The sequence below is a fragment of the Malurus melanocephalus genome, unplaced genomic scaffold (genome assembly GCF_030028575.1).
Source record: "Malurus melanocephalus ecotype Western Australia unplaced genomic scaffold, MMel_1.1 scaffold_22, whole genome shotgun sequence".
In the NCBI taxonomy this organism is placed as follows: domain Eukaryota; kingdom Metazoa; phylum Chordata; class Aves; order Passeriformes; family Maluridae; genus Malurus; species Malurus melanocephalus.
This window is the reverse complement of record NW_026623254.1, coordinates 3,467,310-3,494,980: the sequence shown is the minus strand read 5'-3', so window position 1 is coordinate 3,494,980 and position 27,671 is coordinate 3,467,310. Positions and strand designations below refer to the sequence as shown.

At 48.7% G+C, this 27,671-nt stretch overlaps 1 protein-coding gene across 1 annotated transcript in view; it reads right to left on the bottom strand.

Annotated features, from left to right (window-relative positions):
- Positions 1-21,306, bottom strand: part of SLC6A13 (solute carrier family 6 member 13) — a 30,246-nt gene extending 8,940 nt beyond the window's left edge. The window contains exons 1-8 of the mRNA XM_057390084.1: positions 21,114-21,306; positions 20,947-21,011; positions 19,327-19,548; positions 15,316-15,450; positions 14,006-14,146; positions 13,361-13,445; positions 11,130-11,262; positions 7,548-7,682 (exon numbers count right to left, since the gene is read on the bottom strand). Coding sequence (XP_057246067.1) covers positions 7,548-7,682; positions 11,130-11,262; positions 13,361-13,445; positions 14,006-14,146; positions 15,316-15,450; positions 19,327-19,543 — 846 coding nt within the window. The 5' untranslated portion in view covers positions 19,544-19,548; positions 20,947-21,011; positions 21,114-21,306. The remainder of the gene's footprint in view (positions 1-7,547; positions 7,683-11,129; positions 11,263-13,360; positions 13,446-14,005; positions 14,147-15,315; positions 15,451-19,326; positions 19,549-20,946; positions 21,012-21,113) is intronic.
- Positions 21,307-27,671: the final 6,365 nt, after the last annotated feature.

Here is a 27,671-nt window from a genome sequence, read left to right as displayed (position 1 = left end):
AAGAAAAACAGAARAAAAGTATTACTGGGACAACTTTACGAGAAGTCTCCATTTGCCTATGCACTCCTCTCCCAGAGAAGCAGTGCCAGTAAGCCCTTGGACAAATGCCAGCCTTGCCCCAGAGCCCCTCTGAGAAGAACAGGAGCCAATGGAAAGCACCACAGTGGTTTTGACGACTTCAAATCACACCTGTATCTGTCATCCAAGACCTCATGTCCTGAGGCWGTGGTCAGCTGGGCAGCACCTGCCCAACCACCCCTGCTGCTCAGGCCACTCTGACGTGGTTCTGCCTTTCCTCTTTCATACTGGCCAAAGCACAATCATAGGGTGAGAGGTTTTGGTTTATATTTACCTCTTCTCCTTCCTGGGCTGATGGGCCTTATGAAGGCATGTTACAATCCCATTAGCTGCCATTTTTTCAGGAAGAAATTCTAGATTTAGCGCAAGGCACRTATGCACAGAATAAATCCTCTCCCTGCCCACTGCTGCAAACCCCAGTCAGGAGAAAAGGAGAAGTGCTGCTAGGGCTAGAATTGGTGAAACTKCTCTCCCTGACTGTCCTGAAAGCCACTTGTCTAATATTCAACCTCACAGCCCTGATGGAAACCCTGGACTCTGGGTTTCAGATCAAACATGGAGTGAGATCAAATCTCTGATTTGTAAAATGGGAAGGAAGGGGTGATTAGGTGGGACTGRAAAAACTAATTCGAGGCACTGGAAACTTGAAAAAGTAATTGACCTCAGTGTCTTTTACTCTTTTGGCAGATGAATGGGAAGATGGCTTTAGAGAGCAAGGTATTAATTTTTTCAGTTCAAAAATATTAGAAAAAGATCAAAGCTCTTTTTAAAATTGATTCCTAAAGCATCACTGTGCTCATGGGCAGTAAGGGCACAGTTTTCATTTTGCAGCAACATTTTAGGCATAGCAAGGGGCTGAGGTGAGCTGGACCAGCAGACACCTTTGCATCAATAATTTAAACATCTTTGCACAGATTTGGATCACATGTGTTGTTAGGTTTGCTTTTCATTTTGCTGTTCATTGCTAGAGCTCTTGTTTTTCCATCGAATTTGAGCTTGAAACACACCCTCTCATGGGGTTTATAGCTCTTGTAGTTTAATTTGTCAAGATAACAAGACTTTTGCCATTAAACTGCCTACCCCACGGTTGTCATAACATTAGACTCAGTTGATGCTTTTCAACCAGATTTAACAGTTGTCAGAAACCTCACGGATATCAACTACCTATGATTTGCACAAAGTTAGGGAATGGGAAAAAGACAGGAACTCAGGGTCCCCACTGAGCAGAAAGCTACAGGGAAGAAGAGTCAACCAGTGCTAAACATGACATAAATCACACAAGCAAAGGAGAAATACCCCTCAGGCAGGAAAAGAACCGGTGCTTTACCAACCCTGGTGGAAGCCAAATATCAAGAGGCCAAGCTTCATTAGCTCTCTGTGGCTTACGACATGACTCGTTTTGAAAATCCAGTGATAACCCTGACTGTGTAGCAGAGGCCAGCGTGGGGTCTGTGGGCTCCTCACTTCAGTGCCTGCTCTGCCCAGTCTCAACCTGTGGGGTGCACACCTGGCTGTGTGGGAGTCCAGCCACAAAAGGATATCCTTAGGGAATACAGGACCTGCCTTAGCATATGCTCCTGTTTGAAGTAAGGCAGCCTGTGGCTGAAACTGTAAATAAAGCCAAGCTTGAATTGCAGAGCTTATGATCCTACTTAGTCAGCGTGACTGTGAACACCAGCTCAGGCTGTCTGCACACTATTTCATGCATTAAAAGGTTACTGCAGCTCTTGGACCAAAGACAAGAGTCATTTTCAACTTTCCCAATCTCCTTGCAATTCCCAAATTGCTTGGGGGTCAAAGGACTGCACAGCACTGATGCCGTGTGTGCTCCTGACCCACTGATGATGGAGTTGAGCAGCAGCAGCACCTTCTGGGACTGTGGGATCACTGGGATTGAAAGGGTCCAGCCTCCTCCAGACTTTCACCAGCAGCCCCACTGCCCATCCAGCCCCACAGGGCTCACAGGGGCTACAAAGACCATTCACTTGAGCAAGCAGCAACTCAAACCTTTCCTCCCCAACCTGCTGCCTGTGCTCATTTCTCTCCCTCTAGTGACTCAGAGAATTTTTTTCTTTCAGATGTTCCCAGACCACTCTGACTAAAGGGGCTCGCAGTGTCAGGCAGAGCTGTCTTTCCACTGCAGATAAAAGCATCCTGCTGCTCTCTGTCTGCTGCTCCCAAAGAGACAGGTAAATTTTATCCTGCCCAGATTTCACTGGCATATCAGCAGCATGGGTATTTYGATTTGTTGTCTGCATTTTTCTAAGCCATAAAGTTTATTTAACTCATAATTCAATTTATTTGRACATGTTGTTTGCTCCAGTTTGCAATAACATCCTACTCTCTGTTTTAGCCAAAACTTTTATACCTGAGCTGCAGTTATCCAAGATGGTTATGGCTATTCCTTGGTCCCTTAATTTTCTAGCAATATTCGCTTTATTACATGTACTGCAATTTAATAGCTCCCAGTTCTGAAACAGATCCTTCCTTAGGAAGYTCTCCAAGCATTTACAAATAACAGAAAGACCACTTTTGAGCAAAATGTTATTGAACCCYGGTGGATGCCATACATCAAATATCGGTGGCATGCTGAGAAGCACCGAACTGTCCCCATCAGCAAGCAGAGATGACAGCATGGAGTGGGTACATGCTGTGTGGAGAGTCACGCTTGGTGTAATGCAGAGCAGAGAGCAAAAATCACCCGAGTCTCGAGCTACAGTTCAAGCAGCATTTCTTTYGCTCACGACATCGTGGCTCACGAGTCAGTCTGTGGTGCTGGCACCACTCACCAGCCACCCACTGCACCACACAGACACATCCCTGCCTTAGAAGGGGAGATGGTGACTCCTAAGGTTGGACTGCAAGACTCCCAGGRCACGATTTCCAGGTGACTGCCTTTCTCCTTCACTCAGGACCAGACCACAGGCTCCAGCCCACATCCCACAGCTCTGCAGCAGCACAGAGCTGAGGCCCTGCTGCACAGCCCAGGGCAATCCTTCCCCCCACCCCAATCCCCATTTATCACAGCACAGGGGACAGGGAATGGGTCACTGACATTTCTGGAAAGTGTTCCTCTTCCTTCTGCCCAGCCAACAGCCAGCCAAGCATCATATTCATAATCCCAGACCCATCTTCTTGGAAAATACTCCTCAGGAGTGGAGAACAGGAACTTGATTCCCCAGCTAATCTCCCTGTTCCCTGCCTGAGAACACTGACCTCATGTCACCTCCACACCTCAGGACACCTGTAGGGACACTTTGCACCCAGGAGGGCCCTCCCACCGCTGGGATTACTTTAAACATCACGAGACAACAAACAGGTTTCTGGYTCATCCCAAGGAACGCAGCTGCCTGCCCCAGGGAGGTGCAAAGGGGCAGCGCTGCTCCGAGGGATGCTTCTTGCTGCCTGGGAAGCCGGGCTTTATGGYCCTCCCCACCCTGCTGCTTGCGGGCAGACACACGGACAGGCAGCTTTATTCCTTGCTGCTATGTGAGCGCTGAGATCAGAGTCAGCAGGGCTGCACGGCCGGGTCCCAYGGCAGCGGGGCTGGGAGGAGGCGTGGGACAAGGAGGCGGAGGAAGCCTCCTAAGGTAAATACAGCTGCGGTTCACTCCACGGGCATCCATTGCTCCAGCAAGGCGGAGGAGACGATTCCAGCCCTGAGCCCCTCTAGCACGCTGTGGGAACACCGATCTCTGCCTGCCTGCTGCCCAGAACCTGCCCTCTGCCCCGCAGGCAGGGTGGGAGCAGTGCCCGGGCTCGCAGTCCCTGTCCCCGCCGTGGGGACAATCGCAGCGTGCCCGAGGCGACCCTGCCAGCACACGTGTGCACACACAGCACGGCGGGACATCCTCCGGCACCGAGACAAACACGGCCGCCTTCCGAGGGGAAAGCGGGGTGCCGGCCACAGCACAAACCCGGCACGCASGGTCAACTCCAAGGCCTGCTGGGAAAACAATAAATAAGGGGAACAAATAATATTTAGCAGGCCTGGGGTCGCCCTCCCCCTCTCAGGGGAAGCAGCAGCGTTTGCTGGCCGTAGAGCAGCAGCAGGAAGGGCATGAATTTGGAGTGGATTTGGGGCTCTAACCTTTTCCCCAGCGTGGCTACAGGGGCCCATGTTTAGCACAGCAGGTTCCATCCCTGCAAGATGCACACACCGCTTATCCTCCCTGTAGAGGCTGGATGAGCTTATCTTCAGCTCAGCACTGCCTGKAAGAGCTGCCCTAGTCCAAACCATCACCTCGGCATTCTCCCTCTGCAGCCACAGGCAGAGAGGATAGACCTCCCAAAAAAAGCTGGAGGCATCTTCCCCTGCCTCCCCTTTCTGTCCTATTTGTTGGGAAGCAAGATCCGTGTGAGAAATCTGCAGGAGCGAACACTGCTCCAAAAAGCAACCATCAGGGAAATGGGTGAAAGAAAATGAGAGGAAGGTAGGGAAGGATATTCAAAGAGTGGCACACATACCCTCTGCTGGCCCTCAGCACCTCCAGTGCTTTCCTGCCCCCAAGACTGGGATAGAGCCCCCAACTTCAGGGGCCCTCAGCACATCTAGGGTGGGTAGCAGGCAGTTTGTCATAGAAAATTCCTCCTTAGTATAAAGACTGGATAAAGTACAAGCATATACAACAAGGTGGTGTGTTTTCTGTAAATTTCAAGAGGAAAAGAAGAGAGGGAGGCTTTAAGAAACATTTGCTGCTTTTCCAGAGACAGATAAACTCAGCAGCCTCTGAGCACAACTTCTCCATTCTCRCTCATTAAATTTAATCAAATTTAGCTAAGAGACTTACTAGAGTGAAARGAGACTATTACATTTCTTCTCTTTAAAGCAAACCTGAACACATAAGCCATCAGTTTCTGCATCAAGCCCATCAGTCCTCTCTTATATCTATCTAAACAGTGCCTGGCAGTGATATGAAAGCTTCCATCAACAGAGAGCCTGACAGCATCTGAGAAAAGTTCTTTTCATGACAAGTTTTACACACTTAAATCTTATTTTTACTCTGAATTCCTCTCATTTCATCTTCTCACTAGTGGATCCCTTTATGCATCCCTCTCCTTAATTGCATTCATAAATTTCCAGCATTTCCCACTGAATAAAACAACTGATAAAACTGATAAATGCAGAGCATGGAGTGATCAAAAGCAGAAAAGGTAGACAACCCAAAAACCCTTTGTTGGTAAAAACACTGCCCACGTTGTGAAATACACGAGATCATTCTGGAGCACAGCAATACAGTCAAGGAGTGGGAAAAGTGGGACTAGTTATGGCTGACACACTAACATCATATTGAATATACATACAAAAAATGAGCTATGGTCTTGTGGTTTTGGTTTTTTGGGTTTTTTTGTTTGTTTGTTTGTTTTTTTGTTTGGGGGTATGCAGTTCAAAATAGATAATCTTTTTGGTGGTTTTGCTGTTTTCTGCTCATACTTGAGCGTAACTGGTCTTCATTATTCAACACTTCGGTTTGGCAGTTCTCTGTATGGTCTGATCTATCTATCAAATGCAATTAATTTACTGTTYTAATTACAGGCATTTCACAGATTGAGGAAATGAAGGTGCAGGAAGATTTAGGGTACTGTAGATTTCATGGCCAGAAGAGACCATCATCAATCAGCTYGACTGAGCTCTCATGGACAGGATTTCCCAGTTCTGTCCAAGGTCGCTTGGCAGGTGAAAAGCAATGATTTCCACACACCAGCCTGGTATTCTGACACTTAATCACATCTCAGCTGTTGCTGCTCCCCTGGCAGAATCTGATAAATAATTCATCCCCTCTTTTCACCTAGTTTTTCATATACTTTAGAGGAGCTTTGATTTGTCCCCTTGTATATTGTTTGCCTTTTGTTTAAACCTCCCTTTGAGATGTCTTATCATAAGGCTCAGATGGGGAGGTTATTTTTAATTGTTTTTAATTTCCAGAATCCCTTCCCAAGCACTAAAGAATCTTCCATTTTTTCCAGGCAGTGCAGGATTGCTGGTAAACAATTACAGCTYGCTGTCCTTTGAGCATAAATCAATTATAATTGACATGGTCCCCGTGGGCTGGCAGGACTCACACCACACTGTCCCTGCACAGGGGTCACACACACGTGGGTCTTGGGGCACTAACCCTTCCCTCTCTGATGGGAAGACACAAGAGAAGACCCAAGGCCTGCTACACGGTTCAGTAGGATGGTTAAAACATTCTAGAGGAAGGCAACTGTTGCTACCAAATCCTGCTTTTCTCCCTCAGAAGTGAARCATTCATTGGGGAGTGATGGAGTTGGGGAGGGAGGAGCAAGTTTTCCTCCCCTGGTTCAGCAGAGTTTTCCTKCCCTGGTTCAGAGCCACCCTCTTACTCTGAAGGGTTATTCTGCCTTTCCATYACACTTTCCAGGTTGGAAGAAAGCTGTGCTTCTAAAGCCAAAATTGGAAGTTTGCCAGRACAGACCTAATGAGGACACAGCTAGAACCAGCCATGCCATGCCTGAGGTGGCTTAGTTCAGTCCCCTGGGCAACCCAGCCGAGGTAACAGGACTTTTCTTAAGGGAAGGAGCACCACTCAAAAATATCATTTCATTGCAGAAGCCTCTTGCATCTCATCAGCAYAAATGGAGACACAAACACAGAAAACACAGCAAACAGACCTGTCCTCATGCCCTTCCAATCCTTGCTGCACCACCTGCCGAGGGAGCAGCTGTCCTACCCACCTCCTGCCATACCTACCCCAGCACTTACATTCCCATTCACAAAATTAATAATACCAAGGCAGCYGTGGTACTAGACCAGAAGGAGTTAAAGGGGTTACCAAGGGTTTTGCTGGCCTATTTTCCAAGCAGGCCCCCTTTAATCTCCTTTGGAAACACCTTCACACAAAGGCTGGTACAGCAGCTCAGCTGGAGTCAGGATTTAACGTGGAAGAACTTGTCCCAATAAGATTAAAAGCAGCAGTTGGGCGCTGACCCTCCTATCAAACAGGCAGGAAATTCTCACCAGGGATGGGAAGGAGAGGAAGGCAGCCAGGTCCCAGGGACTGCTGCAGCATGCCATGGTTCCCACCATCCATGCACCTGGCACGCTTCCCAAGGAAGATGGAGCAAACTTGCCAGGAAGCAGGGCTCAGCCCCACAAACTACCAGCACGGTGCAAATGGGGCACCCCATGCACTGTCTGGCACCCCAGGAAAGGGGAGGGACAGCTGGCTTCACTCATGATAAAGATTAAATCCCACTGCCCATACCCCTGAGCAATTCAGACTCAACTCAGTCAGAAAAATATGGGGAAAAAAAACAGCACTGGTGGGCAAGAGAGCAGGGACGAGCAGAAAACACAACAATATCACAGTTCTGCCATATGGTCAAAGAGGGGTCAGAAAGAAGAAATTGGAAGAAAAAGAGTAGGAAAACAAAAAGGAGAGAGTGAGGGCTGCCAGAGGAATCCATGCAAGCACAGCTCAGCCATTCATTTCCCCTCTCCACCTTACCTGAGGGTCCCCAAGGCGACTGATGTCTGGATAAAGGTAAAAGAGGATTCCCTGGGATGCCCCAGGTAAGGAGACTCCCCGGATCAGCAGAACAATCAGCATCACATATGGGAATGTRGCAGTGAAATACACCACCTGGGAGGAGGAGGAAGGGACAAGTGTGAGAGAGCAGCACAGGCCAGAGCACACAGTGCCAGCTGTAGCACAGCACTGACCTCTGGGCTGGCAGAGGTGGGCAGGGACAGCTCAGGTTGCTTTGATGAGCACCTTGCTGTCTCCTGCAGTAGAAAGAAATGCATTTTGAAATTCACCCAGGAGACTTACGATGTGCCATTGCAGGCCTGGAGCCAGAGAAAACCTTTCTAGTCCTAAGAGTGATCCAGACCCTGAKCCTGGCTGTCACCAGGCTGGAAACCACTATCAGCTAATCCTTTCAGGGACTTCACCTCTGGTAAATGTGACATCCAATTTGGGGATTACCAGGGTACTTTCAGAACTGCCCAGCTGACTGCTGTAGCATGCCACAATGACACCACCGTGCAGTCTGTTTGCCACACAAACTGATACCGAGAGCTCATCCAACCTCCTCAACAATTCAAGWAATGTCATTAATCCTTGCACATTGTTTCCACACCTTAAAGATTATTGACCACCTTGAGAAGAGGTTGTTCATTATCATGCTAGGCCAAAAAAGAAATGTTGCTTCTTCAGGTTTTTCCTGTGTGGACGTGCTGAGCGAGGACTTGCATCAGCATGCTTCACCTGAACGCTACCCTACAGCTCTTTTGTCAGCTTTGGCAGCTGTGCACCAGAGAGCTCATCTCTGGAGGAAGTGCAAAATGTAACGACGTGAAGTGATCCATTTCTCACAYCTGCCCATCCATCCAGAATAAGTTGCTTTAAAATCCACCCTAAGCCCACCATCCCTCAGTGGAAGTCACGGGTTTTGACACATTTGGCAGTTTCTGCATTAGGGGATGTCCTACTGGGAACAAGCAAATGATTTCCCTGGACAGTTCGACCACTTCTGCTCTGCCCCTGGGCAATCCTTATGATCTGAGTAGTGATTCAAAAAGAGATTTTTTTTTTCTGGATTCACTCTGATAGACTCCATCTAAATAAAGCAATGTCCAAAGCACCTGACACTGCAGTGCAAGTCCTCCCCTAAGTCAGACACACACCCTTCTGTGATTCAGTTTTGTACTGTAGGACAGGATTTGAGAGATATCCCATCCACGAACAAAACAATACTAGATTTTAATCTGTATTTGCAGCTCCAGGCTATCTGTGCATTGAGTGCCCTGCTCTGTATGTCTCAACAGCCTTGGATAACACTGACACAGAAACTAGTGAAAAACACCTCCTTGCTGAGGCTCTGGATTGCCCAAGATTTCTGTATGAGCAGATTCATCCCTGTCCCTCCAAATCTGCATCCTGAGTCCTGTAGAAACCAAGGACAGAATCCTTCAGCACAAGCAAACCATCATTCCCCATATTCTCAGATTTTCAATGAGCATCTGATTTAGAGCTCTTCAGTGACAGTTAATCAAATCTGCAGGTCCTGCAGGTTTAACAATCATCACTGTATTTACCACAAAAGCAAAGTCTTCCTTCAGGAAATAACAGGATGCAATACTAATCTTTCTCAGCCCATGAAAGCAAGATTAAAAACAAAAATCACARAAACAACTCATTGTCTTTGAACCCTACTGCATGTTCTTCCAGGATGCCAGGTTGTACATTCTCAGCTGGATCTCTAAAAAACATCAGTTTTAGGAGCTCAGGATACAAACTGGTAGTTATCTGGCATATGATTTGGATTCACATTTGGGTAACATCCTATGTGCTTTACAGCCTGTGTGAACTGAGCTTTTCACTCCACAGGCACTCACACCTCCACTGAGACCAGGGGCCTGAATTTGGAGAATGTTTTGCTGGATTAAGATTGCCAAACTTCTATCTAACAACAGGAACATCTGGATCCAATGAGATATTACTCAGTGTGCTTGGCTCAGACCCAATCTTTTTGTTTTTTGGGCATTGTTAGCACTAACTACATCACTAGGARCCTTGCCGGGATCACTGTGATTGTTCTGTCTCATGCTGGTCAACAACATGCAGGGTTTTATTTGAACCTGGTCCACATGCCTCGGCAAAGTGGTTCCATCTGTGACAACCTCCTGCCTGCAGGAACACTCCTGGGGGTCACAGGGCAGTCCCTGTGTCGGAGGATGCAAACTGCTGCTGCTCAGCTGAGTAAGGTGGTTTCAGCTCAGAGTTGTATGACCTTCCACAGSCAAATCCTCAGAATTCAGGAATATCTCTTTCCCAGTGGGGTTGTATTCCCACAGCCATCATTTTAGTCAGATTATTAAATATGTGGAGGGTTGATAAACTTATAGACATTGTTGCTTCACTGAAAGGTTTCTGTTTTCAAGTTCTCACCATCACTAGTACTTTTTGCTAAAAATCGCTTGCATTTGACCTAGAACTTGTATCTAAAATAGATGGAATTTGTTCTCAAGACTTCCCACACTATGTTTGCTRTATCTTAGTATCATATTTGCTGTTATTAGGCTGCCTCTGCTTTCTTTTACCAGGCCACCACAGCAAGCAGTTGCTCTTTTCTTCTAATTTTACTCCATGGAAACCAGCAAATATCATCCCCTGCAAGCTGCTCGGTTTCCCTGTCATGTTTCATAATCCCAGACCATTCTGGAAGCAAAAGAAACTGCTAAGATCCATGCCATCTACTTGATGGAAACGGATGCAGTTAAAATTTACACCCCATCACACATGATGGCTTGTTCAAGACATGCAGAGAAGGCACCATTTAGGGAACACACTAAACCTTTTCRTTTCCATCTGTTCTTGCTGGCTCCAGACAAAGCTGGCTGGGAATGGGGTCAGGAGGCGGTAGCAGAAACTAAGTAATGGGGTCAGTGCAAAAAACAGTGGCACTCTCTAACAGACAGAACATGGAATGGAGCTGGACAGTCACACCAATCCTTCCCAAAAACATTCAAAGGAATAACTCTCTAGTGTGAGGAAAGAAAAAGGAGATCTTTATTGCTAGACTGCATGAGCAACTGCAGGAAGAGTTGGGACAAACAAAAATAATAAAAAGGCAAGTCCCATGGTGCTGAGRCAGAAGGTTTTGAGGCCATCACAGTCACCTTTGTTTATATCTAATGAATTCAAAGATTTTCCAGCTGCACTTGCCAGCAGAGGCAAAAACCTGCTGCTTGCTCACACTGTGGTGGGACAAAAGGGAACATGCAATCACCCCATACCTAGGAAGACTGCAGCATTTCCTGGGCCTGTGGATTGAGAGGAACTAGATGGGGATATACACCTTGGGAGTAAATGCTGAGATGCCTTAGTGCTCCCATCCTTTCCTACCCAAAATCACAGCCTGGCTCACATTCCTRCTGCACATTGAGCCCTCCAGGCTCCTGCCAGCTTATGCAGACACTGGTCCCCAGGGGACCTCTAGGACTTCTCTGAACCTATAAAAGGGGAGTAGAACCAGTGCTTCAGCTSTGACTGAGGGAAGAGGCTTGACCTGAACCAAGGACTCACCTTGCCYGTGGACTTGACCCCTTTCCAAATGCAGAAGTAACAGATGATCCAAGCCAGCAAGAGACACAGAGCCARCTCCCAGCGGAGACCACCAAGGTGCTGGATGCCGTCAGAAATCTTGAGCACTCGCCTCCTGCGTTGGGGGAAGCAAAGGAACRTGCAAGGGTCACTGATGTTGGCCAATAATGATGTTGTTGCATGATGTTCCCAACACCATGCTGTTTCTCACCCCCTCAGTGCCTGATAGCTCTGGGAGAAAAGCTCTCTTAWGAGCAAGGTTCAGGTCTAAGCTGAAAGCCTCACAGAAATTAAGCAGTGAAAATACTCTGAAAAATACTGCCAGCACAGCAGATCACACACAGACACACAAAGTTCACCTACATTTCTGACTTGGTCCAGTCCTCAAAGTGAGGRATACACTGCCCTTGCCATGGAATCMMTCAGGAYCACCCRAGAWGCAATTCTATCCACCCCTTTCCCACAGCACACTTCTCTCTTTCGAGGCAACCACAGAACTCACCTCAGGACACCGGGCAGCACAGCCACAGCATCCCATTTTGTGACTGAGACCCAAGCAACACCGCCATGATACCCAGAGGAGGAGGCCACCAAGAGCATCCTCATGCAGCCAGGGTGGAGATAAAATCCTGGGCTATGTGGACCTTGATTTGGATAATAACAGCCTTTTCACACCATGTATATGCCAAATCTTCCTCATCACTTACAGAAGCAAGGACTCATCCTCCCTCCATCACCCACACCACACAGCTGGACCTGAATGTGAAACTCCACAATGCAGTCCCAAAATCTCAAGCCTGAGGCAGGCAAAGAGGGAGCTGCACAACACTGGAACAATTTCCACCCTGCTGGAAAGACTGTGATTATCCCAAAATAAAGGCTGGAGAGCCCTAGTCTAAASCACACTGCAGCCCTTTCTGCCCCAYAGCCTTGTAGCAGACTGAGAGGGTGAGAGAAGGGTTGGAAAAACCTCACCGCTCTCCCAGAGACTCTTTGTCACATTGCTCTTTGCCTGCTTCTAAGGATGTGGACTCTAMCCAGTGGAAAGGGTGCCAGTGGACTGGAACTAACTGGGTGCTGTACTGCAGCCAGAAGAGACCTCTGGAGCGTGCCCTCAGCCCACTGACAGGTCAGAGCTCCTCAAAGAACTGCTGGCCCCCCTGCCTCCCTGACCAGGGAGGRCAGGAGCAGATGCTGCATCAGAAGCAACGGACAATGGAAATTTCCAATCCAATGCCGCTTATTCCCCAGTGATGGAAACAACTTTTCCAGTGTCGAGGTGCAGGAAAAGCAGTCTAAAGTTGGCCACCATCTAATCCCTTGTGAGCAGCATGCAGAGAGAGAGCACAGGCGACAAAGAAAATATAAAAACTTGAAAAGCAGTGTCCCTGTGSTGAGCCAGGGAAGCCCTGGGGGTGCTGTGTGTGCTCCATCCACTGCCAGCACCCAGCAGTGCTGCCAAGGGAGTGGGGGCAGAGCCCTCTGTCCATCCCAACACTCCAGGGAAATGCACAGTGGCAGCACAGGGGATACCTGCACAGGCTGTCAGTCAGGGCTCAGTGCTTCACTGGGCCTGATGAGGATCATCAGAGACCCAAAACCAACAGACCTATGCTCTCATGCCAGAAATAAAGCTACTCTGTACCTCAGAGCAACTAACAYAAGGGGAGAACACAATGAAAATGAGGAACCACATTTCAGTGTGAAGTTATCTGACCCTAGCACTTTGTTTCGATTTTGGTGAGTTTTTTTCCTCAGCGTGACTTGCATGTTAGTCACCCCGTAGTGAAAAAATCACTTCTTTTTCTCCTTTTGAGACAAGATTAGCTCACATACAAAAGTCACCACCCACCATGCCAGAGCCTCCTGGGAACATGCTGGTATCACACCGCAGCGTGGATTCAAAGGAAAGAGGTTAGTGAGACAAAAAAGGCCACAAAGTTCATAAGGACAGGAACACAGCATCAGAGAAGAACAAAGTCAGATGGCTGAGGTGTGTCAGCACAGATACAGAGTAACACCACAAGCCCAGCAATGTCGACCTTGACTGGAAGTGCTGCCCCTGAGAGATTCAATCTGACCTGCCCAGCTCCCCCCTCGTGTCCTCTTCTGGCAAGGGTGGGTTAATAGGATGTGCTGCAGCAGGGCTTGTCCCTTGCCCAGGGAAATCAGGTCTGAGAGGGAAGGGGTGTACAGGGCTGTCCTTCACTTACTCCCAGAACTCGATGACCGGGGAGGTGGCATTTTCATTGGTCACATTGAACGTTGAGTTCGCCTTCTGGAGCTCCATGCAGTTCCCTGTGGGAAAGGCCCAGGGAGAGGAGGAGTGTAAGCAGCAAAGCCAGGAGTACCAGAGGATCTGAAAAATCCTCCCTGACACATTGACATTGACTCTGGGACAAACTTTGTATGGTCCCAAAGATGAACAAAGAAAAGGTCCCTTCCAGTGAAAGGCTGGCAAGAAATCTAGGATGCTTAAGATGATGGGTTTTAATTTTTCCTTCCAGTGGGCATAGCAGCACTGGGTCTGTGACTCACACAGAACAGGATGACTGAAAGATGCCAAGAAGGAAGGTGCCCATGATGTCTGGAGCCCAGAGGAGCAGTCACCTGTGACACTGGTGCACTGCACTGGCTGGGTGCTGCAAGAGGCTGGGCAGGGCCAGCACTGGTGCTCTCTAGCAAACACCCAGATCAKCCGAGCCCCCAGAAGTGCCAACAGCATGGCAGTGACCCAGCACTCCAGCCCTGTGCACCCCCACGCAGGGCAGACATCCTCCCGAGGTTTGGCTGCAGGGAGCAGCAGGTTTCCCTCAGCCAGGAGGTGCTGGAGGACAGGGATCGGGCTCCACACCCACCTGTGTTCCACTCGTGGTCACAGCTGCCCCAGGGRAGGTCGATGGTGAACGAACTGAAGAGATAAAACAAGGCCCAGGCCAGGACAATGATGTAGTAGAAGTTGAGCAGAACGACGATGACCTGTGAGGCGTAGCCAATTCCTGCAGAAAGCGAGCCCAAAGGTGACCCACGAGCCAGGAGATAGGAACAGGATTCCCTCTGGTGACCCATGAGCCAGGGGATGGGAACAGGATTCCCTCTGGTGACCCATGAGCCAGGGGATGGGAACAGGATTCCCTTTGGTGACCCACGAGCCAGGGGATGGGAACAGGATTCCCTTTGGTGACCCACGAGCCAGGGGACAGGAACAGGGTTCCTTTTGGGAGCTGCTCACCCAGTGTTTGCATCTGCTGCTCTGCATTTTGGGTGTGCTGCCAGATGAATGGCATCTGGGACAGCCACAGAGCCATCATCCCTCCCCAAAGGCCACCGTGCCACATCTGTGGGCATCTATCCCTCTTCCTGCTGCCCTGCCACAGCCTTCCCTGGAGAAATGGTGGCAGTGGGAGGGACTCAGGGCAGGGGATGGGCAGGATATGGTTGGCAAGTCACCCAAAAGGGACAGAAACATACAACAGTGCTACACCTGCTGAGTCACAACTCTCCTAACAAAATTAATTTTTTATATTTTTCACTTATTCCTTCTCACTTTTGTTTAGGAAGCCTTTGTATTAGCACTGCACCCCTCCTCTGGGAGCTGCTGGAGGAGCATCTAAAGATTTCATTATGTGGCGAGGAGGCAACTATGACTTTCAGAGAAATCATGGAAAGTGGTTTGAGGCTGGATAACTGTGATGAAACAGTGCTAGAAATGGAGGGTCTGACTGCTAACAATTCATTAATTGTTAATACTAAAATTGTTAATTTATAAAACTTTCACCAGTAAGTTTTAGGCCACCTTCAAACTCACAAAGATGACACAGCATTGACTTAAAAAGAACAGCAGCACTCTTAACTACCAGAAGCATTTTCCCCATTTACCTCTAGGAGGACAATCTTAATTGGGCACAAAGCTCCTGTCCAAAGCTGTGGTCATGAAGAAAGAAACCAGGATGCAATRTTATGATGGGAACTGTTTGGTGACAAAAGCAATCAGTTTTTCCAGCACAATTTTGGACAAGGGGCAGGCAGTGGCCCTTCCAGACAGGTGGGCAGGGAACGTGTGGAGGTGCACGACAATCCAGGCTGTGGGGAGAGACATCTCTGCTCATCCCCGCGGGGCCCCAGGGTCTCCCCACCTCTCCACCCCCTCCCAGCTCCCCCCACTCACCTTCAAAGAGGGGGCAGATCCTGCGCCAGGCTGTCACCCCTCCCTGGCTGGTGTACTGCCCCAGCGCTGTCTCCAGGAAGAACACCGGGATCCCACAGGTGAAGAGGAAGATGAGGTAGGGGATGAAGAAGGCACCTGGCAGATGCAAGGGGCAGATTGAAAAACAAGCCCCATGGGGTGACTGAGGTCAGGCTGTCTCCAGCCACTCACCAGGTAGGTTTCTCCTGGGTGGGACAGCCTGGGAGGGATGGGGACTGTGGAGATTGGAAGATCATAGACARGATGCCAGAAAAAAAAATGTCTTCACATTTCATCTCGTGGAGTGATGTGATTACRTGAATAATTCAATGTATACAAAAAATGGGGAGGAAAAGAAAGTTGTCAATAACTGTATGGAAATACAGAAGAACACCCTGCTGCAAAGACATTAYAGCTTTTAATCAGGCTGGTGTCTCCTTTCACATTGATTATTTGACTGAATAAGCTGACAAACCCATGGACAACAATACCAAGCTCTGAAGAACATGTGGAGACTGACATCTTTGCCCAGTCTGTGGTTTGCTCAATCATTTCCTTGCCAAAACACAGCAGGCATGAAAAGAAGAGCAGGTAGKGCAGAAACCTATGTACCTCACACCAGCAGCCAGGACTGCCCTACTGTTCCAGCCCTGTCATGAAACAGGCATGARAGAGAGATCAAATCCATCAGGCTTTTGATTAGTCCAGGCTAATGTTAAATGCAGTAATGGCCTTTACCTTGCAGAGCACAGGAAACAGCCCTAAAGACGGTCCACGACACATCCTGTGCCACTGACACATCCTGTGCCACTGGATCTGCTCAAGCCCTGCTGGAAGGCAGGGGCACAGGCCAGAAAAGAGGTAGAGYCAAGCAGAGAGCAGCATCTTGGTTGTGGTGGGCTCAGAGGTGACAACCAGCCAGGCACTGATTTCTCTGCCTGTGTGATGCTAACTGGCTTTGGGCTCAGCTCGGTGGGGCTGTATGGGAAATAACAATCCGGCTGCACAGTGAACTCAAAACCCAAGAGATTTCACTAAGAAGCTTAACTGGCATGCAGGGGCAGGGAGAGGGAAGGGGGSCTTTGGGGTCTGGCTGGGATTCCCACCCTGAGCTCATCTCAGCCAGGTACAGAGCCACAGCCCTGCCCTTCCTGCAAAAAAAAAAACACATGAGCAAAACAGACAGGGAAGGCACCTTGGCAGCTCCCTGTGGACAAACTGGAGCTGAAAGGGGTGCTGGTTAATGGTTGGACTCCTTGATCTCAGAAGCCTTTTCCAAYCTYWATGATTCTGTGGCACCKGGCAGCCCCACAGGAGCAATGCACATCTGTCCACATGCTGTCCCTCCACCAGTCAACAGAACTTGGTGAGGGCAAATCGCAGGGAAAATGGTTGTCTCAGCACCATTCCCTGGACTCCCAAATCACTCTAAATCACATCATGGAAATCAAGCCTGTTTCCAAGAAAAATCACTGTCATACAAAAGCTTTTATTTAAGCAAACTCCAGGAGAACTGACTGAGGCTGCAGGTCAAGCTTCTCAGCCCAATTTTCCCTTATTTGCAGCCTGCAGCCTGGCCTGGCCCTTAACTTCTGGCTGTCTTGGGTTTCAGGAAGRTTTCAGGAGGGCCCTGACACATGGACTGTGAAATAACACAGAGAGGGAAAAATTTGCAGAGACATGCAAATGTCACACCCCAGGGTGGGGGACACAGGGTGAGATGACTCCAAAACCAGCCCCAGTTCCCTCCCCATCTCCTTTTCAGCAGTGGGGSCCCTGGGGACTGGCAGGTTTGGGGCACTGGGAAGGGGGTGCAGTACAGACAGCCACACCACCTGACAAACTTCCCTGGTATTTCCCAATCAGCCCAGGGAGAGCCTGACCCTGCCACTGCAGGTGAATGCAAGTGCAAACAAGAGCAAAGATAAAAATTTGCTTTTCTTTGTTGTTTTTCTTTACTGTGTGGGGTTTTGTTATCATACACCGAGCATTAAATGTGTAAGGGACTGCTCTTCCTTTGTAATGTGAAAATACCCCTAAAGAAGGAGAAGTGACTAACTCTTGGCATAACTCAGATTTTGCAGATGGTGTCTTCTGGAAGAGGCTCATATTTAGGCAAGCCAAGCAAAAGCTGAGAGCAGTTATCAGCACTGCCTGCACACAGTTCAGATGGGAGAGAGAGTCATCCAGCAGGACAGAGGTGATGGTTGTAGGCTGACCATGACTGACCAGGGGCTGGAAATCAAATAGAGGCCCTGCACCTTTATGGAAGAATGAGAGAAACACATGCCTGGACCAGCACCCTAAAGGAGTATAGAGCAAAGCCTTTGCAACTCTTAAAACTCAACTCGAGGCCTTAGAAGGGTTTTGACCCAGTACTGTCTGGGTTCTATGAGGCAGGAGGGAGCCTTGTGACCTGCACCATCTTATCACATCGCTCTGCTCCAGGAGGAGCTTTTCAGAAATCTCCTTTCTCTCTGCACAAGACACTCATGCCCCATCCTTGCTCTAACCTCATGGAAATGGGGCTAGAGATAAAAAGTCTGTCTGGAGCTCCAAATCCCTCACAGYCTCTACTGCTTCACAGGACTTTGTTTGAGGCCCATTTCTCCAGGAGAAAACTGATGAGGAATCCCTTTGTGTCTTTCCTTTGCTGTTCAGCAGCTTTCCTCTCCCCAGAGCTCTCCCTGAACTCCCCTCCTGGCACCCAGGGCAAGGGGTGCCTGGACAGGATTCCAGGTCCCTCTCCCATCAATGGAATAGTACCCAAGGGAAGTTGCAACAGTGGGAGCAGACACAGCTCAACAAGCAGCCAAGAAGCATTTCCCACAGAAAAAGAAAATGTGGAAAATTCTCCTTTTTCAACAGGGAAAGAAATTGCCTGACCACCTGGAGAAAAGAAACAAGTGCTGAACAAAGCACGGCGTGAAAGTAGCTAAACAGTGTTTAATCCTCTTTTATGCCACTGGGATGAAAGCAGTTTAGTGAGGCCCATGAGACTGCCCCCAGCTCAAGCCAGGGGATTTCAGCCCCAGGTCCCCAGTGCTCACTCCTCGCCAGCTCCCCAGCCAAGCACTGCTGCCCCTCTCCCCTGCCCTTCCGGAGGGCCCAATTAGCAACTAATCACCAGACAGGGAGAGCAGCTCCCTTCTCTCTACATGTCACTGAGCCAAAGCTGAGGAAAACTTMGGGGTTTCATTTTTTGAACAGTTTTCTCCTTTAAAAAGCAGCCACAAACTAYGAGCAGGCACCAACACCTGCAGAAGCCCCCAGTAACCTGCACAGTGAGCTCACTCTCCCACACACTTGCAGCCCTGGCAGATGCCAAGGGAGTACCGTGGGGTGCAGGAGGGGTGCTGTACTTCTACATGCAGGCAGGAAAATCCCCTTCACTCTTCACTATCACCTGGTCCCTCCAGCAGCCAGGGCACCTCCCTCCACGGACACACACACAGGAGCAGAACCTGTGTTCATGAGCTCCTTGGAGTTCCCCTGAGCCTCCTGGAAAACTGCAGCTCCTCCCAGAACCTGCAAGGGCATCCGGGTCCTGTGGCCTCCCACACTGTTCCCTGCTCTGCCAACAGAACCGCCATTGCCAGAAAAACATGACTTGCACAGGATGCCTGGGGCTCTTCAAGGAAGCAATGCCTGAAGAGAGACACTGCTCAGAAAGCTGAGTTCTCTCCCTGCTCTTTGTGTCTTCCTCCACAGAGAACCACCCACCTCAGCAGGAGCAGAGCTCCACASACCTCAGGGAAACACARCTAYAGCCATCAGACACCCTGGGACACTGCCACTCTGTTACCCATGTCTCACTTGGTCCAAAACAGCCCCTGGCTGGGGCCCAGATGGCAGTGCCATGYTGGCAGGGTGGCATCATCTCTTCAGACTCAGATTTGGGCACAGCTGTGAAGCTGTAGGGATTCCTACACTCATGGAGTGGAGCTGGTGACCAGGTGTCCCTGGGGCTGCCAGAACCAGGGCTGCACTTACCTCCACCGTTCTTGTAGCAGAGGTAGGGGAAGCGCCACACATTTCCCAGGCCAATGATCTCCCCAGCCACGGACAGGACGTACTCCAGCTTGTTGTTCCACTGACCACGCTCCAGCGTCTGGTCCTCCTCCTCTTCTTCCTCCTTCTCCTTTTCCATGCCAGGGTGTGTGGGCACCATTTCACCATTGCTGACAGCGCCRGGGACACTGTAATCCATCCCACCTTCAAAAAGAGTTTCCTTGAGTATATTCAGCACAAGCTGTGCAAGGAGACAGAAATCTGGGCTACGAGAAACAAGAGAGGGGCAAGGACATGCAAACACATCTAACTTCTCTTTCTGCTCATCCTGATTCCTGCTGGTGCTAAGAATACACATGCATTTTCACTACTCAGTCCAAAACCAGTCCTCCAAAAGCCACCATTATTTTCACTATTTTAAATTGTCTCATCTCTGAACACTCCTGTCTCTGGAGCACATCCCTCTAAGCCCAGGGTTACACAGGAGACCCAGTGGCTCAGTCAGGCTGGGGTTCCCACTGCAGCAGRTATGGGGAACAGACTTAGGGCTGCAGGGGGATGACAGCAGGATCAAACACTTGACAAGGTATTTTATAAGGGTTTCTCTTCTCTCCTGTTGCTGCCTTYCAGGGTCTGGTTTTACAGACCATGCAACAGATGCCACAAAACATACGGGAGTCTTAGACACAAAAAGAGARCAATCTGAAATAACAAGAAAACAAGGTTGTCCTTTCAGTGGTATCAACTGTTGCTGATGATCCACAAGGCTGCATGTAAAGGTGATTTTCAGAATGGCGCTAATCCTTCTGATAGCAGGAAGGCAAAGTGTGCAGAAGTCATGGGCATCTGGGATCTTGCCTGTCCCAAGGTCTGCCCTTCCAARCATCTGGCCATCACCTGCAAAGCTCCCGCTGTACTGCTCTCAGGAAACTTTGGCACCACCTCTAAATACACCTGTGCTGAGGGAAGATCAGCAGAGAGCAGGTGGGCACCACTGCACCGTCCCACCTTCCCTCAAATACCTCCACGAGGACACCATTTGGAAGGATCAGGGAGGGTTGAGCCTGTTGCTTCCAGGTGGGATGCCCTGCTGGCTGCCAAGTTCCACAGGAAAAAGGGTGAGGCTTGTGGTTCTTACCAATTCCAAGTGTCAAACTGGGATTGCTGAGGACCATGTGCCAAGGAGGGCACTTTCCTCCGCACACTGTCAGCCTTCAAGCCTGCTCCACGCCCTGCAGAGCGCGCTCCCCCAGCCTTACACTGACACTCATCCCTCCCTTGCCAGGAGAGCAGGAAAAGGCACTGGCAGCAAATGACACTCTCCCCCATCCGGGCAGAGCTAAAAAAGGGCAAATGAGCGCTTTCAACCTCTCCCCTCCCCCTCCGTAGTCCCCCTATTAAACACTTGGGGACATGAAGAGGGCTAAGAAACACTGGCAAGCGTTTGACAGCGGCCGAAAGGAAGGACGGGGAGGACCCCTCCACGCTAGAAAATCATTAAACAGGCAGAAAATGCTCCGTGACCTCTCACCCACGGCAGCCCCGGGAGGGTGAGGGGCACAGGGGGAGCAGGGCAGAAGCAAACGGGGGCAGAGGTGTTACCTTGCGGACGGCGCTGTCTGGGCGCGGGCGACGGGAGAGGCGAAGGCAGGACCGAAAGGTGCTGGCTATTTAAAGTGTGCAAAGAAAAAATTCAGCGGTGGTGTAATCCTAGACTTCGCCCAACCCACATTCCTTCCCCCACCCCCCAGGGCTGGACAAAAACCTACACATGACTGATTTCATGGCCAGTGCGAAGGGGCTCGTTCCCCCCGCCCGTCAGGGCTCCGTCCCGGGCCGGGCCGCTCGGCTCCGCTCTCCATCGCCTCCCTGCCCGGCGCTGGCCCTGCACCAACGGGACACAGACCACCACCCGCAGGTGCCTCCACAGAGCTGCCTCAGGGAGCCAAAGCCCCCAAAACCTGCTGGGAAGAGGTAAGAGACAAAATATGWATTCCCTCCGGTCGCTGCTCCTCAGCAGGGAGGTCACGGGCATAGGGCAAGGTCCTGCATCACAGCCTGACCCACAGTTTCCAGGGCTGTGCTGTGGCCAGGAGCAGTGGCAGGCAGCRAAGCTGGAAATAAACTCAGCTAAGCGCTCTGCTGCTTCTTACTAAGGGCCCAAAGCGGCCTCATTCAGAAATTTGGCAGGTCRCAAACTCTCTTCCCTCACACACAGGGATATTTGCCACTGGTTTTTCCTGGGAGCAGCGCTGCCCCATCCCAGGACACCACTCCAGAAGCTGCTATGGGAACAGACAATCCAACAGAAGATGAAAAACTACATAACAAGGAGACACCCAGCCCCAGCACMGGCCTGCAGAATGAGCTCTGCTTGCTCCAGAAGGAGTTCTTGGGATTACAGCAGGTAATGMTGACAGTAACTCCGTGCTTAGAGGCCATAAAAGAGGCAAACAGAACAGGGTATTATTCATGRTAGATATGTTGCAGCTGTGATGGTCCAAGGAGGTAAGTGAGGCAATGTTTTAAAATATTTTTATTACCCCTGTTGACAAATATGTGAGGTGAGAGAGAACAAGGGGAAAAAAAATAACGTTTTTGGGGTCAGTGMCCTTGTGTGAGGTGTGTAGAGCGGCAGCAAAATGTGTACAGGCAGGCTGAGAAGGTAGCAGAACAACAGGAAAGAACCAGCAAACACTGTGGTGGCACCACATTAATCTGTGGTAAATCCACACAACACCAGATTTCCCTCCCACAGGAGAAAGGGAAATRGAAGAGGGGCAGGCAGAGGTAAGGAACTAATTCAACCAAGGAGTGATCAAATATGCAATGGCTCCTCATTTCAGGAGCAGATGCCTTGGCTGAAAAGAGGGTGACAACAGAGGTCCACGAAAAAGGAAGACAGAGAAGATGAAGAACAGAGAAGATGAAGATATTGTTACTATTCTCACAATGTAACAATTAATGTCATTTGATGAAAAACTCAGATTTTAAACAAATTTAARTTCYTTTTCCTCCCGTTGTGCATGATTAWTTAAGYATGGTACCCGTAGCCATCACCACAGAAAATTGTTTGGAAAAGAACCAGCCAAATTCACACAGGGCTGCTCCTTGTCTGCAATGATTAAACAGGATGGTCCAAATAAAACAGCTCCAGTYCTCAAATCACTGATTCCTGAAAACCAGGGAGGATGGTTTTCCCATAATTCCTCCTCCAGAAGAGGAATTGTGCGATATGGCGAGAAAGGGAAAACATCCTGTTTCATGCARAAACCATCTCACACTGAATAGTGCAGATGTTAAATAGTCAGGGTAAGAATGCAGGGRCTAAAAATGACAGTAAAGACAAATAATATCATGACTTGAGCAACAGATTGGTGCAAGGACAGAAGATTGATTAAGGAAATATTTCTAGAGATTGTCAAACTATTGCATTCATCAGCACTGCTGCATGAATATCCCTGGGTAAGCACAATTACTGCAGCGTACAGATAGCAATAATCTTATCAACAAGACGACAAGCTAATTGGCAGGAACTAATAGACTATGATAGGAAAATGTGCAATCAATTACAGACTATTTGACTTCCAGCCGGTGAGATAAGACTGCGCTGAACACAACAATAACTCGAAAATGAAAACAAATGTTCAGTGTAAATATAAGCAGCGAGGAGAAATACCAAATCTACACGTGCAAAAGCAAGCTGGAAAACCCTGAGCAAAGCATGTTTAAAGTAAAGCATTTCTTTACACGTATTCTGCATTGAAGAAAAAGTCCATATGGCTCTGGGAGATGTTACTTGAAATATTGTTTTTTAGGTTTTTTAATCTTTCTATGGAAGACATAGAAAAGAATCAACAAATACCATAAAGGATCAGTTAAGAGTACAGAAAAGMTATTTTCAATACATATTTTTGAGATGGTAGAAGGCAAAAAAGCAGAGAGGGACTTTAATCAACTCATCAGAGGCAATGAAAAATCTAAAGGGAAAAATGCAAAGGATGAAATCCCAATATCTAAGATTTTGAGTCTGTATCAAAGGCAGGGGGAAGAACAGGGACAGTCAGAAACAAAACCTTAGCAAACAGATTTGTAAGAAATAAGAGAAATGGAAAAATGTCAGTCTAAACAAAAAATGTTCAAAGGGAACAAGCCTAGATAACATGCACACTGCAGTAACGGGAAAACAACTTCATCCAGAGATCTACCAAGATAACACTATTTTTAAATATTTGGATAGATACACACACAAATATTTATATGAACAAGGAGAACACCAGTAAATAGCTTTTSCAGCAGTGTGTGCCACCTGGAATTGTGCAAGCTGAACCCCCCTGGGCAGAGCACCTTCCTCCCAAAGCTGACAAGTGGCACCCATCCCACAGCATCACTCTCATTCCAGCACCCAGCGTGGCACAAGGGGTTACTTTGCAGGTGGTGTCCCCAGAAAAGGGTGTGAAATGAGAGGCTGCCTCTTCAGTGAGCTCCTCAGAGCACAGGGCTGATGRTGGCACCAGCCAGAGCAGGCACACTCCTCCCAGCCCCATCCCAGCCAGTCAGTCTGTCAYCCTCTGTTTATCAGGACAGTCCAGGCTGGAGCAATGCCTCCAGAGCAGCTCCTGAAAGAGCCTTCAGGCCCAGGCAGGCTGCCAAAAACTGAGCAGCTTTACCAGCTGTGCAGCTGGGGCACAGCTGGCTTAGACRCTTCTCCCCAACACCCATTTTGGAGAAAAGCAAGAGCTCTGGATCAGGGCGGTCACTGTCAGTGTGCCTCACACCTCAGCCAGGAAAGGAGCTGCAAAATCCTAAAGGCTGCTCATTCACATTGCATTTTGCTCCTTTCTCTTTACCTTCAAACATTTGCCAAGATATCTGCCTTCAACTTGAKCCCAGTCTCCTACCAGCAGCTGAGGCTGTGCTCCCAGGGAAGTGCTTACAGCCCAAACAAAGTGAACATGGAAATAAAACCTCTGGAGATAATAAAGACCTCTGGCATTGTTTGGGACAGATGWGCCAAAGAACTCACCCCAGGCCACCCCAGGAGTGGTCTGGTGGGAACCACAGAGTCTGCTCCAGGGTCTGGTTTTGCTTGATGTTTATGTCCAGCTGATCAGGGAACAAGTATTGGATTTCTCTCCTCCAAAGCACCAAGCCACCTCCAGCTACCTGGAGAGGTGGGTCAGCCCTAAAAGAAGGAGGATTTTAAAAGGCACCTACTTAGAGGAATGATGAGGTGAAAAGCAGAGAGACAAATACTTACTGGGAGACAAGCACAACCTCTCATTGCTCTGCAAATAGCAGCTACTTTTAAATGAACTATGCCCCAAACCCACCAAAAGTTTTTCAGGATAATGGCCTGGGCACAACAGCTGTTGCTTTGCATTCCCAATGTGAAAAGCCACATCTGGCCTTTGCTGAGCACTGAGGGCAACTGTGCCCCCAATTCCACCTCCCCCTCCACCCCTCTGTCACTCGTGACAAACTGCCTTCATGTGTTTCGAGGCCGTGTAATCTCGTGAGCCACCTCCCAGCTTCCAGGAACACAATTTGCCATTAYATTATCTGGGAACCAAAGGCCAGAGCAAATACGATGCATTTCCTCCATCTGATAACCACCCTGCTACTGGCCCTGTGCAGCCTGAAAATATTATTCAGTTTAAGCAGCCATGGCTGCAGCGAGCAAAATTGTCACAAATATGTATGGAAAGGGGATAAATAGAGGCTGACACCGGCTGGCACATTACAGGAACCTGGAGGCTGCTCAGTGGAGAAARAAGCCAAAGTAAGCAAAAAGTATTGACTCCTGCTTGAGCCACTAAGCTCTGTCCCTGAAAGACATGGACATTTTGGAACTAAAGTTTGACAGAAGCCAAAAGCCATCGCAAGGGCCTGCAGTTCCTACATGACAGAAGATTCTGCTGCAGTCCCAACAACCTCATTCAGACACAGCCCCTCTAAGCAAATAGATGCTTCCAAATAATGGCTTGAAGGATGAGAATCCTGAGGCTGGAAGAACCCTGTCCTCACTGGGTGCCTGCAGAGCAGTGGAGGCCTCCCCTCTGTGCCCAGGTTTGTGGTGCAAGATATGTYTGTGTGTGGACACTGCTGTGCACACTGGAGATAAACAGGTGACACTTCTGCATGAGGCAGAGCCTGGGGACTGGTTAGAATATGGGATAGCATGCTCTGAGTGCTGGAAAACCTGCTCCTGAGGATATCACTGCCATTCCAACTGTTTCTCCACAGGCAGGAGCCGTGGCAATGCCTGCACTGCGCTCACTGTGTAGGTGACAGTGTGCTGGTTTGTCCCTCTCTACACCCATGGTAGGGCACAGGTAAATTGAGATCAAAAGGATTGTGCCCCTAGACGTGGTTTGGCTGCAGGATGAATTCCCAGCAGCAGCAGAGCTGCAGGCTCCTGTCAGCCCTCCCTCAGCTATGCCCAATGCCAGCGGTTTCCCCAGATGAAAACAGTCGGTGCTCCCCAGGTGTGCACTTGGCTGTGTGGAGCACCAAAGCCAAGACTGAAGCAGGAACACCGGAATTGCACACACAGCCACAGGTGCAGCAGGAGTGCAGCCAGGCAGATCTGCATCTCACCTCTGCTTTGACTTCWCCTTAGTACCCTGTCCTGGTTAAACACTCAGGCCCTTTGCACACATGAGCAAGGAACAGGGATTTTCTGCTCAGAATTCAAAAGTAGCCTCATTTCTTTATGGGCAAAATGAAAGCACTGCAAGGTTATGCAGTTATAAGCACATTATGTACAGCAAAGATCCCACATATGTTTATAAAATAATAAAAAACAATATAAGCAGGAGCTGAGAAGCAAGCAAAAACTCCTGAKTGTAGAGACCTCAATTTTTTTTAGCATTTCCTTCTACTTTCCCCTCAACTCCATTAGGTACCACTGGTTGCTCAAGCCTTTTTCCTATTTCCACTTTACCARCCTGAACAAACCCTTGCAGAGTAACTGTGGGAATAGAGCCTGAACACATTCTAGGGAGAGGGCAGAAGCCACTGCTCTTCCAAAATCTACTCATGGACCTCCTGATGTGAAAGTTGATGGTTGCATCAAGAAATTAAAACTCACCGGCCTGTTGTTGCAACCAAGGAGACAATGGGAGGACATTTTCACATCAAGAACCATCTGCCAAAGAAATCATAATTTTAGGCTAGTAATGATGGCAGTGTTGCTTAATTGGCCCAGAAGTGAGAATCATAGGATGAACAGATTGATTTAGGTACAGGGTATATTGAGGGACAGAGAGRGAGCTGAATATTAGGACCATTGGGATGATGGTTTTTCCTTATGCTCTACRCATCCTACTCTCCTGAGGTGAAGATAAAAGTCTGAAAGCGACTGCAGAAAAGGATGAAAAAGCCATTGATAGAGCAGGGATTTTTGTCCCTGCACTGTCTGCTCACAAGGGGGATGTTCTGGCAGGAAAAAGGAAAAACTTTTCTCAGAGATTAGACAGTACCTACTTAACTGATTTCTCCACAGAAAACCCCTAATCTGGTTTTAAACGAGAAAGATTTGGGCAGTGCTCTCAGAGCATCTGTTCCTACTTATTTAAACTGTCCAAAAAGTAAAGAAAAAAAGAAGATACTTTGTAATTCACAACTACTGGGCTGGTAACTACTCAGAATACAAAGTTGCTATGCTGGGACTGTTTAATTCATGACTACTGGGCTGGTAACTACTTAGAACACAAAGTTTCAATTCTGGGAGAATATCAAATCATCAGCTAGTCATTGGTTGACAGAGTGAGACAAAGTTCTTCAGAAGTTTCTCAAAAAAGAAATTTTCTATGCAAAAGTTGACAAAGTGGAAGCTTGGGCATTAAAAAAAATGTCAAAATGAAATAAAACATGGATTCAGTATTTTCAGCCCGTGAAAGTCAGAATTACAGCAGATTTTAAAAAATCTTTGCACTGCCAGATGGTCTCTTTTAAAAACATGACAGGCAGCCCTCGGCTAGGCACAAGGGGTGAGTGAGAGCCCACCAGCTCCCAGCCACTGCTCGGCAGCAGCACTTTGTCTCATTTTGCTCCTCCAGTCACCAGCAGCCCGAGGCAGTGCAGGAGGAGACAAACCTGTGCTGCTGGGCTTCTTCCCTAACCTGCCCTTGGCTGCCCTGCTGAGATCCCTGCAGAGAAAAGGAGCTGCACTCCCCAGCACTCACCCACTGAACTGGCTCAGAGCCTGGTGGGGCTTTGAGATATAACAGGAGCAAGACCTAATGCCTTCACTCAGCTTCCCAGGTGGGTGGAATTCTGTCTGAAGCAAGAATCACATCATGGCTGCTACCCTATCTACAAGT